We start from the raw sequence: 15,251 nt of genomic DNA, 5'->3' as shown, positions 1-15,251 counted from the left end.
AAATTGATTAGGCATTAACTGGTGGTGTTTATTCTGATGTATCCCTCCCTAAAAATGTTCACTGCTTGGGTATGTCCCAATAGTGCCCACTGCCAGGGTGATCAGGAAAGGAGAAAATTTAAAACAACTTACCGTAATTTTCTTTTCCTGGAACCATGGCAGTGGGCACATAGGCATTAGACATACATAGGGAGGGTAACTATGTGCCCACTGCCATGGTTCCAGGAAAAGAAAATTACGGTAAGTTGTTTTAAATTTTCTCCTTTCTAGTCCCAAAAAATCTAAACATTACCTCTGAACTGCTTTTATCCTAAAAATAATCAACTGTTTGTGATTTCATCTTCTTGGTGTCTGTCACGGGAGACCAGGTTTATTGTACACCTTTTACCAGGATCATATATTGAGCAAAAGAAGATAATGTAATTAATTGAGGTTTATTCACAAGCACAGGCATACACACAATGTTACACAAAATACAGATGAAAAGACACACTTACTTGGGGACTGGGGTTGAAAACTAGACTTTCCTGTTCACCCTGGCAGTGGGCACCGTAGGGTTAACTCCATCCTCCGCTTAGTTGGACAGGAAATTTAATTCTTGCAGGTAGGCCAGAGGCCCCTCCCACTACCTGCAGATTAGTTTTTTTCCTGTCCTACAGCTAGGAGCAGGTTTTGTTATTTTGTTAAAAAGGGCTCACCTGACTGTAATTAGTGCAGTAAAGCCAGGGAATCTCAACCTCTTTTGTCCCTGAAGCTCTGATCGACGTACCCTGGTGGGTATCAAGACGGAGGCCTGCGCAACCTGGCAGTCCCACGGAAGCGTCTTGGAACGCTGGGGCAGAACAGCAGGGCTGTTTGAGCAACGGAGGCTCAGTGTATACTGCACAGGCGTCTAAGAACGCAGTGGTGTGGGAGAGACAAGCCGGCCGGGTATCTCGGGCAGAGCATAGCGCGTGCACGTTCTAGCGTGTGTTGCGTCCCACCGGTGGACGAGGGCCGAGAGCTCCGACTGTGCTGACGTCACTGTGCGACGGACCACAATGTGTGAGCGGAGCCCTGAAGCAGCCGCAGCATGGAACGCTCGGAAGATAGAACAAATCAGCCCTAAGAACCTGAAAGGAGTGTGGAAGCCAGCATGGACATCGCTGGAAGTAAAGGGTCGCTGACAAAATTAGGTGAGTCCTTAGATTAGTTTTACAAAAGGATTTAAGAGAGTGGATTGCAGGAACTAAAGGAATAGATTAAAAAACATTTTTTTTAACTTCAGTTCTATGGTTATACAACCAGAGGAAGGAACTTCTAAGGGGAAAGTAAAGTAGAGTCACTGCATCAGAAGTAAAAAGCTGCTAAAAAAAACTAAGTGGTGTGCGACTTGTGAAAAGCTAGCCCTAGAGGACAAGAAGCTTTGTGCAGACTGTCTTAAAGCTGCAGCAGGAGAGTCAAATGAGCAGATGAGTACTTTTCTAGCTTGGATGAAAGATACAGTAGAACAAAGTCTTAATTCTGCAGTGCAGCAAGCAGTGAAGCCACCGCAAAAGAGAGCAAGGTCTCAGACCATCATGGATAAAGTAAGAGATTCCTCATCAGACGAATCAGAGTGTATGTGTTACCAGGTGTCAGATGGGGAGTGGGATTCATCAGAGCAAGAAATGCAAACTAAAGAATCAGAGTTTGATTTAGAAATGGTGGACGCTGTTATAAAGACAATGAGGGAAACATTGGAGCTAGAGGATATGGAAGAAATGGTTCAAAAATCTAATTATTCGGGACAAAGCAGCAGAAAACCAGATGTTTTCCAATTCATCAAGTGATCAAGGAGATCATAGATGGAATTGTCACAGCCGGATAGAAAACTAAATATGCAGAAAAAGTTTAATAGAATGTATCCATTTTCACAAGAAGAGGTAAAAGACTGGGAAGTCAGTCCTAAAATTGATGCAGCAATTTCCAGGGTGTCAAGGAAAACAACTATACCAGTTGAAGATGCAGCATCCCTCATGGATGTAATGAATAAAAAGATGGATAGTGTTTTTAAAAAAGGCATATGTAATCGCAGGGACAGCATGCAAACCAGCGATATCAACATCAGTGGCAAGAGCAATGCGTATATGGATTGCTAATATAAAAGAAGCATTGGAGAAGAGAACTTCTATTCTGAAGGTGTTGTCAGAAATAAAGTGGGCAGCGGACTACATAGCAGAAGCGTCACTGGATGCAGTGAGGCTGGCAGCCAAGTCAATGGCTTGTACAGTAACAGCAAGAAGAGAACTATGGCTTAGAAACTGGATGGCAGACACAGCTTCCAAGAACAGTTTATGTAACTTGCCCTTTGAAGGAGAATTCCTATTTGGGAATACATTGGATGCGATTTATAAATAAAGTGTCAGGAGGTAAAAGAACATTTTTACCACAAGAGTAGAATTAGAAGATATGGCCCTACATTCCATCAGACGGCAAAGACACAGTATAGAGAAGCAAGAACGTATCGTCCTGGAAAACCGTTTTCAAGCCAAACGTCATGGAGAGGCGGACAGAATAAGCTTTTTCATGGCGCCAGAGGGAGAGTGTCATTTGCCAGAGGAAAATTCTCATGAAGTCAGGGTGTCCAGCGACTTCCAGTTGGGGGAAGACTAAACCAATTCGAAGTGACATGGGCCCAATCAATAAAAGACAGGTGGGTACTACAGATCATTTCTTTATAGGTACCACCTGGAATTCAAGGACATTCCAAGAAGGGATATATTTTTAAGAACAAAATATACACAGACGAAAGAAAAAATAAAGCAAATGAGTTTGATTTTGAAGGATTTATTTTGGGCAATGTAATTACAAGGGTTCCTACAAGACAGAGAAGAGGCATTTCTTCCAAAATCTTCTTGATAGAAAAGGCATCGGGAGGATGCAGAGCAGTATTGGATCTAAGAACAGTAAATACCCTTTTACAGGTAAGAAAATTTTAAAATTATTTTATTAAACATTCAAGAAGTAAAACCAAAGGATTTGATGATATCAATAGATCTAAAAGATGCCTATTTACACATTCCTATTGCAAAAAGACATAAAAAAAAAGCCTCAGATTTACAGTAAAACAACACTACCAATATACGGCTCTGCTGTTTGGACTAGCAACGTCTCCCAGAACATTCACAAGGGTGTTAGCCCTATTTGATAGCAGAATTAAGGAAAAGGGGTGTGGAAATGTATCTAGACAAAATCCTGATCAAGTCACAAAAAAGAGGAATTACTGCTACTAGACAGAAACATTGTCATGTCTTTTCTAGAACAGTATGGCTGGATCATAAATGTCGACAAGAGCCAGCTAATACCAACACAGTCACTAAAATTCCTGGGAGTAAAATATCACACGGTGGAAGGAGAGGTACGATTGCCATACTCGAGGATCCAAGATTTTGGAATTCAGACAAGAACGCTCAGAACAGCCAACACAACATCAGCAGCAGACTGCATGTGACTCCTTGGAAAGTTTACTTCAACGTTAAACGTAGTCAAATGGGCAGGTCTACACATGAGACCATTGCAACATTTTTTTTTTACAACAGTGAAACGGAGATCCCAAGGATGGAAGACAAAAACTATACATATACCCACACACAAAGAGAACGAAGATGGTGGGGAAAAGACACAGAACCTATTAAAAGGACATACGTTGCACCAGAAACAATGGGTAACAATCACTACAGACGCAAGCAGCGCAGGTTGGGGAGCCCAATTGGGGGACTTACTGGTGCAGGGTTCTTGGACAACCAAAGAACAACAGTTATCAAACCTGCTGGAACTCAAGGCAGTACAGAAAGCATTGGAAGGTTTTCCAAAGCCAGGTAAAAGATGGAAATGTACAAATAAAGTCAGACAACAGAGCCATGGTAAAATATATATCCAAGCAAGGAGGAACAAGAAGCAAAACATCAGAGATTCTATCGTGGGCAGAAGGCTATTTTACAGATATAATAGCCGTATATATGCCAAGGCCGGAAAATATTACAGCAGATTTTCTCAGTCACAACCTGATTCACCCGGGAGAATGGTCGTTAGACAACCAAGTATTCCACAGGTTGGTAAAATGCTGAGGACAGCCAGAGATCTAATGGCTACTCACCAAAACAGGAAGGTGGCGAATTATTGCGCAAGGCATTTTCATCCCACTGCATGTCACACAGGTGCCCTCAGTGTTGAGTGGCAATTCAATCTGGCATATCTGCTTCCTCCAATTCCTCTCATTTCAAAAATAGTGAGGAAGATCAGGAGCGATCAAACAAAACTGATACTTGTGGTACCATATTGGCAGAGAAGACCATGGTGTGCCCATCTCATAAACATGGCAATAGACACTCCGTGGCATTTTCCAAATATCAAGGAACTGATGCAACAAGGACGAGTATATCACCCAGACCCCAAACAATGGGCCTTGGAGTCTTGGATATTGAGTGGGAGACGCTGAGAGAATAAGGATGTTCAGCTAGAACAATAAGAACTTTGTTGGAAGCAAGAAAAATATCTACTTCAACAGTGTACTATCGAATTTAGTTATGCTTCAGAGACTGGTGTGTGAAACAGAGACAAAAGTTTTTTTTCTCCAAATACTGTGAACTAGTAGAGAAACGGGAAGGTTTTGGTAGAGGACTCGGCCTCAGTTCATTGAAGGTGCAAGTTTAGGCATTGTCTGCACTATTCGAGAAGAATCTTGCAACTGAGAGACTTATTATTCGTTTATTACAAGCGTTCAAGAGATTAAGACCACAAGTCGAGAGTAGAGTGCCGACATGGGACCTGTCACTGGTACTGGATGTTCTCACTATGCACCTGTTCAAACCTATTGACCAAATATCCTTAAAGTTACTAGCATGGAAGTTGACATTCCTGATAGCTATCACATCAGCAAGGAGAGTTGGAGAATTACAAGCCTTGTCTTGTAAAGAACCGTTTCTGGTCATCCATCAGGATAAAGCAGTGTTGCGACCTGTATATCATTTTTTTGCCAAAAGTAGACCCAAGAAATAGTAATTCCTTCAATTTGCCCAAAACCAGGTAACAAGAAGGAAGAGAGAGTGCATAACCTTGATGTAGTAAGATGCTTGAAAACCTATATGGAAAGGGTGCAGGACATAAGAAAGTCCAGACTGTTTATTATTCCTGAAACACGAAGCATGGGACAAGCAGCGTCCATAGTGACAGAATGCAATTGGATACAATCAGGAATGCATACGAAAACAAAGGACAAAATACTCCTTTACATTTAAAAGAACCCTCAACAAGAGCCATGGCCACATCATGGGCATTTAAGGCACAGGATCACCTGGACAAGGTATAAAGTAAAAAGAAAATGTGCGCAGCTAAACTAAACCTCAAAGTAATATAAAGTGTAACTAGTGACAGAGTGATTAAAGTGCAAATGCAAAATACCCTGATTATCACACACGCTGGATATACAACAAAGTAAAAAAAACATACAAAACCGTGTAGGTCTCAAAGAGCGTCTGCAGCTACTGTATATCAAGGGGTGGCACAACACCCCCAAACACTAAAGAGTCATAAAGAAACAGTGCAATGTGCACATAGTGAAGTATATCAAATATAATTATATTTAGAAAAAGGGTAATTATTCTGCGTACATACAATCAGTAGGTCATAAGCATTTCATGTGTTCATCACATATGTTACCAAACATTGGATCGGAACACCGGTCAGGAAAAGGGCCCTCAGATGAACAGTCTTGGATGGTCTCTGGACGGCTTCTTAACCCCTCAAGGATGGTAGTGCTGCTTGTGAGAGGCGCCATCAGTCCATCTCGGGGCAAAATGTCTAAATTAGAGGAGCTGCCCCGCGGCTGGTGTAGAATTAGTTCCAGAGCAGATTGACCCTCTTTGAAGCAGCAGTCACACAATGTAACTTAATCGGTGGTGATAGGTCCACGGGTTCATATGGTCATAAACTAGTTACCCTGACGCCAAAGTGGTTAAATGAAGATATTGATGTCTGGTCTTTGTACTAGTCTCTTTTTCAAGTAGTTTAGATATCTTGCTCTTTTCTGTCTTTAGGATATACAATGTAATAGTTGTTTACTCCTCATTCTGTTAGCTCAAGTGTACTATTTATTGGCATTTTTCTAATAACTGTTTCTCTCGTTAGACTCTTTGTGCGCCGTAAATCTATGGTTTACTGTTTGTTTTAATAGCATTTAATTCATAAAAATACATTGGTTAAGTCTCGTCTGACACGGATGCCGCCGGTGCTAATTCGATTGGCTGACCACGATTGGCTAGTCGGACAGATATTTAGTGTCTCTGAAAGTTAGTGTCCAAATATTCCATGAATAAGTGGCGTTACAGCTACGAAACGCGTAGGATAATTGTTTTACTTTGTTTCTGCTTAATTTTAGCTTTAGTGATTTTGGTAGCCCTGAACACTTTGTGCATGTGCCGCAAATTCAGTGTTGCGTCCCTCTGGTGAACCGCTGACTAGCGGCTGTAAGGGTTGTGACGTCACTGATTGATGCACTACACTGATAGTGTTAGTCTGAGGCTTTTACCACGTACTAAAGCAATACTACTTTGATCCGTGGAGTTTATCATATTCATGACCATATGAACCCGTGGACCTACCACCACCGATTAAGTTACATTGTGTGACTGCTGCTTCAAAGAGGGTCAATCTGCTCTCTGCTCTGGAACTAATTCTACACCAGCCGTGGGGCGGCTCCTCTGATTGACGTTTTGCTCCGAGATGGACTGATAGTGCTGCTTGTGAGAGAGGCAACCATCGTTGAGGGGTTAAGAATCTGTCCAGAGACCATCCAGGACTGTTCATCTGACCGGTGTTCCGATCCAGTGTTTGGTAACATATGTGATGATCACATGAATAACCAGGACAAATCTGCAAAGCGGCAGTGTGGTCTTCATTTAACACATTTATGAAGTATTACAGATTGGACATTCAGTCTTCAGCTGATGCAAGCTTTGGGTGAAAAGTGTTAGTCTGTAGTAAAATAAAGTGGAAAATGAAATCCATAAAATGGTTGAAACTCATTTTGGCATTTGGGTTTTGTTTTCCCTTCCTAAATAATACTGCTGGCTTATGTCCCTACGGTGCCCACTACCAGGGTGAACAAGAAAAAATAAAATGTAAACAACTTACCGTAATTTTCTTTTCCTGGCACCATGGCAGTGGGCACATAGGGATGGTAACTATGTATGTCGAATATATATTAGTTGTATTTTTCAGCTATGGGAGAATCTGCAGGTAGTGGGAGGGGCCTTTATGGCCTACCTGCAAGAATTTAATTTCCTGTCCTTAGATGAGGATGGAGTTAACCCTACGGTGCCCACTGCCATGGTTCCAGGAAAAGAAAATTACGGTAAGCTGTTTTAAATTTTCTCTTTTCTTAGCTGTATGACATTAAGTGTGTTTCTTTGACCAGGACTTAGCACCAAACGTCCTGTAACTAAAATCGGCTTGAAATCCCAACCGCTATGTTCGTTTTTGAGAACTTGGTCCCAAAAAGCTGGATTTAGAAAATTTTCTGGGCAGACTTTTCTGAAGCTGGTCCTCTGCTATTAACGCAGGAGCACTTTTGAAAAGTCCACCCACACTTCTGGCACTCAGAATCTCACCGGCTTAGGGGTTTCTTATAGTATTTTGGAGTTCATTACAAAATACTGCAGCCAATCAGAGCTTGGGAACTTTCTCATTGGCCAACCAGGTAAGCGTGGAATCTGAATCTGCCAAGGGACATGCGCACGTTTGCCACCTTAGTCCCTTGCTATTCAGATGCCACCCGCTGGGTCAGGCTCCTTCAAGTCTGGTGAGGCAAATGGCAGCCCGGACGACTGCCATTCATCCCTGGATGTGGGTACTTGAGCCCTTTGCTGCTACCCAAATGGTCTTCACACCCCTGACATCCTCTGGTGGCTTTCATCTCCGATGTTCAGCAATGTCACGGTCGACCAGGTTTATCAACACCTTTTTCTAGCGGGATCATTGATTAAGCAAATCAAGGAGGTAAAATAAATTGTAATTTGTTTCAGGAAAAGACATACACACAATGTAACACAATTTACAGGGTTAACACACTTACTGGGAACGGGGCTAACGAATAAATCTATTCTTGGAATGAAATTCACAAAAATTACCTCTGTAGCAGCCCTTTCCAATGACCGGGAGGTACTCACGAAAGTCCTGGAACTGATTTCTGCATGCAATGCCAGCCGCGACCATTATGTTCTTCAGGAGTGGGACTTAGAGAAGAATTCTTGAGTCAAAATCTTTGAAGCCGGCTCACGTCTATTCAGTACAGAGCATCTTTGAATTTGCCGCGGATGGTTTGGCGCTTGGAATCTACGCTCCCCATTGGCTGCAAGGTTCTTTATGTTTTCAGGGTCCCATTCACAAACCCCTACAGCCTATCAGAGCATGGAATTTCCCTGCCAGCCAATCACCAATTTGCCGGTATTGTAAAGCCAGGTGGGTACCTTTTCTCAGTCTGCAAAGGGTCATGTGCCAACCTTGCACCTCTGCCTCTTTGCATACTGAGCCCACCCGCGGTCCAGGCTCCACAGAGTCTGGACTCTGGCAAATGGTAGCCGGATAGCCCTGTGTTAGCCCAGGATGCGGGTACTCAAGCAGAAATGCAGTACCCCTCCTGTTCTAGCACCTTGGCATCTCTGAGGCGTTCAAATCAGGACTCCGCACAGACCCATAGGCACCAAGCTTGGTAGCCATCTGGTCTCTCGGAATCCATGACTTGGAAATCCCACAGTTCATTCACAGGTTCAGTACATATACCTATTAAATATAACTCTTTTTAATAAAATATTCTGTGTCCTGTCTTCTGTGTGATAGAATATCTAAATCCCTGTTTTAGTGTCAGGGATGGCGTGAGAGTATATATTGCCTACACTCACTAGCTTCATTCTTGGCACGCTTTAGAAATTAACTTTAAAAACTTTTACACACAAGAAATTACTCTCCGCGTTAGCACTTGGCTGGAGCACCCCCTGAACCCCTATACCAGGTCCAGAGTACCTGGGCATGTATCTGGGAATCTCCTTATACTAGGGACCCCTCTTTATACTAGGGACCCTGTAAGAGACGTGTGCAGAGGTATGCAATGGAGACAGTTTAAAGTGAAACTTAAATTGGTCTTTATTGCGCCTGTCCTTTTAACACAACAAAAACATTCAAATTAAGCAAACGAAAACCTACTTCACTTTGGAGAATATCTACACATGTAGTCCTTCCCTCTCTAATTGGGTGGTTAGCTAAGCTAATTACCAGCCCAAATATATATACAGATATATAACAGTCCCATAAGAAAGTCTTATCTGTTTCTTGTAGCTCTAGGGGGAAGTGCTCTCTGCTCTCCTTGTGTGCTATAGCAATATCAGGATCCAGGTTTAGAAATCTTGTCCCCTTTTGTCTTGCTGTCAGCCTGCAGTCTCTTTGCAGCTCAAGCCATCTGGTTGTTCCCCAGGTCAGCACAGTTGTGGACTAGGGAACTCTGGTCTGTCTTCCCTGGGTCAGCTCCAATTGTGAGCTCTAAAGAATCCTCCTTTCTGTCTCAGAACTGGCTATTTCTGAGAGAGCTCTAATCAGCCAGTTGGAGTTTAATTGCTGGTTTGCAATTAACCAGCACACTGCATAATTAGAGGCAAGTTTCTTTAACAGGGATAAGTCCCTGTTACAGACCGCGTGTATGATTGCAGGTATACATTAACCCCTTCATGTCCGTTTACCTTGTCTGGATGATGCTGCAGCAGGAATCCTGGCGGAGAGTTGTAAGAACGTTTTCAGAGTCCGAGTTTGCCCGGAGCAATGTGCTTGGCTGCATCCGAGAATCTCACTCCGATTGCCAGATCCAAATCCTGGGGTATCCAATTACTCTGGAACCCCGATACAGACACATTCTTTAAAGACTTTCTCTGACAAACCCACTCTGAAACTTAAAGCCTATAAATCTCCTGGTCCCAGCACCCCAGGAAAGGTAAAACACAAACAAATCTTTAATGTCGCATAATTAGCATACAGTCACAGTAATGCATTTAGGACAACTGGGTCCAAGAGCTGACACTCTAGGACCTCAACACACGAATCAGGGGTAATCAAGTGGGCTGATCCTTTAGTAGTGAGCCTGGTTAGCCCCTTCACCGTCACAAGCAGACTTACTGGCACCAACTTGGTAGCCCCGGTAGCCTGTCAGAACATTGGTTCAGAAAGTCCCAGCTCATTTACCGTGCGGCACTTTGAAAAAAATAAAATAAATGTGGTTTAATATATGCAGCCTTTATTGAAAACCAATTACCTAAACTGCTGATCGATTAGTTATCCTGTTATTAAAGATCCTGCTTCCTAGGGTTCACTAAATGGTTGCCTTTAAGTTTCAATCAATCCTTCAGTCACTGTGACTCAGCAGCTACAATGTATTCTTTTATTACAAAGGTAACATCATCTATTGTTACAGTTTAAACTGCTGGGATTATTGGCAACAAATTATCACAAACAGTAAAGTGTTACAAAGATCTTGCATTGCTAGGGAGGTGGCTAAAGCCGGCTATAATCACAAGATGATCAGTATATTAAAACATTAAAAATGGCATAGATTTGAATAAAAAACAAATGTTGTCTGTATTATCTAATACTACAGAATTGATTTATTTAAAAAAAACACATGTAGGATATTGCATGGATTGCTCCTTTGTCATCACATTGTGAGGCAAAATACTTGGAGAAATAACTGAATATACTTATGTCACGTTAACAAACTGAGATGCCGTAATGTTTCAAAGTAGCACAGTGCATTCTCTTCCAAATATTTCTTTACTTGTTCACCTGCTTCCTAGTAATATTTTATAGAATGATGTTAGGAGTGTATTGGTCTTAAATCAAAATAACACGAAATCCGAACTATGTGGATTTCAGTTTACCAAATATACATGCAGTATTGCTTTATTTTTTACCTGTGTAATACTGCTACTTTTTAATATAGATATATCTATATCTCATTATTCCTAATTTTGAATGAAAATGCGGACCACAGAAGTGGTTGCAAATATGGTTTCATATTTATGATGGCTCTGAAAGGATGAAAAACACTTTATTTCCAGCTAAATAAATGCGTTCTAGTTTAATTATGTAAAGGGCATTGGTACATGTGCGAGAATGTTAAGACTTTTTTGATGCCATTGCAGTTTTGCTTTGTTTTTCCTATTCACAGTGGTAATGTGTGGGCGTATACTGCATAAAGTTACTTCTCCGTATCGGCAAGAAGCTGCGGGATGGTGCAAGTGTGTGTGAGCCGGAGTTGAGAAATTTGGTAGAGTGCTAGTAGCCAGACTGGTCTCGGACAAAACTGGATTCTGTGGAAATTTGTGTTATTAGAACAAACATGGGAAAAGAGACAATGAAACAAAAAATTTAAGTCAAAGGAGGATGGTAGTTTGTTACAAGACACTGACTACATTTGATTAATGTTGTTTTGCTAGTACACTAATGCTATATTTAGAATTCCTTCTGTGTCTAACAAAAAGCTGATCTAACCAAAAGTTCCTCTCCTTTACCTGATAGATTTTGCCCTACTTAGAACAGGAACCTCTAACAATGAACCATTGTATTATGGAAATGATGTCCGTTGCCATGGAATGGTCTGTTGCTGAATGTTAGTTTTTGTTTCTTTAGCATGCCAGAGGCTAACAAATGAATAATAATGGGGTTGTAAGAATGCTGACTCATTCTGAAAAAAAGATTCTTAAGGGGTTATGCTCTAAACTGCATTTATGCCAACTGTGAACTAACATGCAGAACTTCACATTCAAGTCCCTGGGTGTTCGTGTTTCTGTGCTTTAGCTCTAAAGCGTCACTTTAGCACATAACCCCTTGATATTTAAGCATATGGAACAGGTATGGGCAACTCCAGTCCTCAAACCCCACCGACAAGTCAGGTTTTCAGGATATCCTTGCTTCAGCACAGGTGGCTCAATCTGAGCCACTGATTTAGTCACCTGTGCTGAAGCAGGGATATCCTGAACACCTGACCTGTCGGTGGGGTCTTGAAGACTAGAATTGCCAATATGCGAGATAGAATGATCTGTTGCAAAGGGAGATTATAAAAATAAAAAGGGGGGTCATTCAGTAACTTCTTGTAGTGACTACTTGTACAGTACATTTATTCAGTGCAATATCTTGCCGGGAATTATCTATTTTCTGTGGCTTTGTGAATGGTGATTATTCTGAGACAGGATGTAATATCTGATACCTAAATAGTAAGCATTCTCACCTTTTATTTCAGCTTGCACTGCAGAAGACATAAAATATTACTTAAAATAATACAAACCTCTCACAAACAGCCCCTTCCTATGCCAACTTATTTTTTGAACAATTAGAATTCATACAGCTTTTTGGGGACACTAACCGTTATCGTGATGCCATTATTTTCTTTTCAACATCTATTTTTGTTATTATATGTATGTGGGACAGGGATGTTAATTCACTTTCACTTTTTATAGCTACACTTAACTATTAATTAATTAATTATGAACACAATCACCATATTCACTTCTTAGATTTGTACTTCTATATTGATTATAGACTGCAATGTAGAGACAGACGTCTCGTAAAATGAATTCATAAAATACTTTTTTGAGAGCGGACAATCGCTATCTCAAATCACTTATGAGGGATTCCAAGGCGGCATTTCTTGAGATGAAAACGTAATTTTGTTCATTAGAACAAATGAGCGAGCTTCCATCTCAGTTTCAACAAAGTGGATATAAAGCTTTGGACGTGGAAGAAGCGTTCAATTAAGCGTATTGGACAGATGGATCCGACTTGTGGTGTTGCAGGTTTCTGCATTTGGTTTGAATGCTGATAAAAAAAATAGTGAATTTTTATTTTAAAAATTATTGTGTGTTTTAATTACTCTTTGACAAAGCTCCATTTTGGGTGTGAAATGCGTTGGAGGACTTCTGTTCCCTGTTTTTACTACATGGCTTTTGCCTAAATAAACTGCATTTTATTACACTCCACCTTCTAGCCCTGAAATATATTTTCGCTGTACATCGCTGAAAACATTTCTTTCTACTCACACAAACATAACATGATATGCAGTAGACTTGGTTCTGGTACAATGTATGTCCAATAGCTATGCAACACCTTTTGTGATTTATTTAGAGACTTCATCCCTTCATGGTGTACTTCATGTAGGTCATAATTGTGTGTGTATATTTATTATTATTCTAAAAAAAATCTTTTTTTCCCCTTAGCTTGAGAATGAGGACGACTCCTCAGAAGCTGCAATTGTTGAACAGCCTTCAACCTCTACACAAGCGTCTCAAACCGCACAAACACCCGTAACAGCTGCAGCAGATGCTTCTCCTCCCCCATACAGCAGCATTGTTGTGGAAACGGCTACAGCTGCAGGTAAATTTAGTGATCATGAGATCTGGCTAAAATGTGACCGTTTTGCTGAGGGTATGGAATTTTTCTTTGAGTAGAAGTAAAAAAAAATACATCTATTATAATGTAGGGGGGGGGGGGTTCTGAAATGGGGATAATTAAGCATGAACTGCACATTTTTCCTACTGCGTCCTCTCAGGTTTCTCTAAATCTGTTGATTTTATATATGATTAATGTGACAATTGGTTAGATTGATAGCTGGAGAAGATAAATGTAATACTTTAGGGAAAGCGGTATGTGCAAAGTACACTGTGCATGCTTTTTGCAGCATGTTTATACATGATAACTGGCAACAATGTAGATCAGAAAGTAGGGAGGATATTTAAATGCTAGATTAGAAACTGGTACTTTTAATAAGTATGAACCAGGCAGCCTTAGGCTGCGTCCATAGAGATGGGAGCAGTGCTGAACCGCGCTGAGGCTCGCCTGCTGAAGCCTGTGCGATTTCATGCACATGCAGGTGAGCTAGCGGGCGCGATCGGGGGGCGGGGCAGTGACGTCGCTGGGCCAATCGCCCGTGACGCACCGACATCGTCACGGCGCCGTCGTCACGGCGCCATGACGTTGACGCTGCTTCGTGCTAATTGGATGTTTTCAGGCGACAGCGCGCTGAAAAACAGCTTGGCTGTCGGCTGAAAAATCCAACTCAGCACGCCTGCGGACGCTTGCGTGAGCCCCCTCTAAAGACATCCTCATTGAGGATGCTGGGGCTCAGCGCGGAGCGTCCGCACGGATCAGCGTGGCTTCCCCTGCTATCGACGTGGCCTTATTGTGTCTACTGAGCAAGTATTCTTGCCTGGTGGAGGAACAGTCTGTATTTCAGGAACCAAGTGATCCGTATAGGCAAGTGACATTGTTAATGGTTCACATTAGACATGTGAATGTGCTCACAAGTGATAGTTTTATTTGCTGTAAGGTGACGTTTTTTTGTCCCTTTTTTGCCCAGTATAACTTAGATAATGTGTTGTTAAAATTTCTGGGAAAAACAGGGAGCTTTTTATGTGTAACACATGATCGTTGTAAGAAGAACCTATTTTCTCAGTACCAAGAATAATAAAGCACTGATGATATTGGCAGCAGTAGTTTTGGCCTTTCGTGAATGTTCTTGGCGTCTTAAAGCATTGATGTCTGAACTATTCAGCTATTATTGTTCCTATGCCAAATAGGCTGAATAAGTGGTTGATACAATTGGTACAGTTACCACATTTGCCGAATTGAGTATACTAAATATAGATAAGTACCTTCATTGTTTCTTAGTATTGTATTACTCAACTAATGATGTTACGTAAAATTATAACAATGGTGACCTTATTACCAGTACTATTTGAATTTAATATTAAAGCTATAGTATTGTAGTGGCATCGCTCCAAATACATTTAATTGAAACCGTTTTATAAAAAAACATGACCTCAATCACCATGAACAACATAAATTAGCAACATTCAGCCACTCTAAAGCATACAATAGCTATGGCAATTACTGTCAAGAAAAAACTGCATGTAAATCAGCTGCTATATTTGGAATGTTTAGACACCATACCCATATATTTTTCCCAGCTGTCCTTTATAATAAGATAACTTCCAGAGCTGGAAGGGATGCACAGGGATCGAATTTTCCCCTGTGTGCCTCTGTTGAAGAGCTGAGTGATATCCCCATTGCCACCGGCAACAGCACCCGATCCTGCTTCACTAATACGTTCGCAAAGCAGGGTTAGACGCGCTGAGACCAGCAGTGACTGAGGAGTCTGTCTGCACGGCTGCTTAGTGTGCAGGGGGAGAGAGCGGGTG

At 41.5% G+C, this 15,251-nt stretch overlaps 1 protein-coding gene across 3 annotated transcripts in view; it reads left to right on the top strand.

Annotated features, from left to right (window-relative positions):
- NDFIP2 (Nedd4 family interacting protein 2) overlaps positions 1–15,251 on the top strand; it is an 82,929-nt gene that overhangs the window by 13,897 nt on the left and 53,781 nt on the right. For all 3 annotated transcript variants that reach the window (XM_075590875.1, XM_075590876.1, XM_075590877.1), the window contains exon 2: positions 13,272–13,428. In XM_075590875.1, the coding sequence (XP_075446990.1) occupies positions 13,272–13,428 (157 nt within the window). The remainder of the gene's footprint in view (positions 1–13,271; positions 13,429–15,251) is intronic.

Source organism: Ascaphus truei, chromosome 3 (assembly GCF_040206685.1).
Source record: "Ascaphus truei isolate aAscTru1 chromosome 3, aAscTru1.hap1, whole genome shotgun sequence".
Lineage (NCBI taxonomy): Eukaryota > Metazoa > Chordata > Amphibia > Anura > Ascaphidae > Ascaphus > Ascaphus truei.
This window is presented reverse-complemented; position numbering and strand designations above follow the sequence as displayed.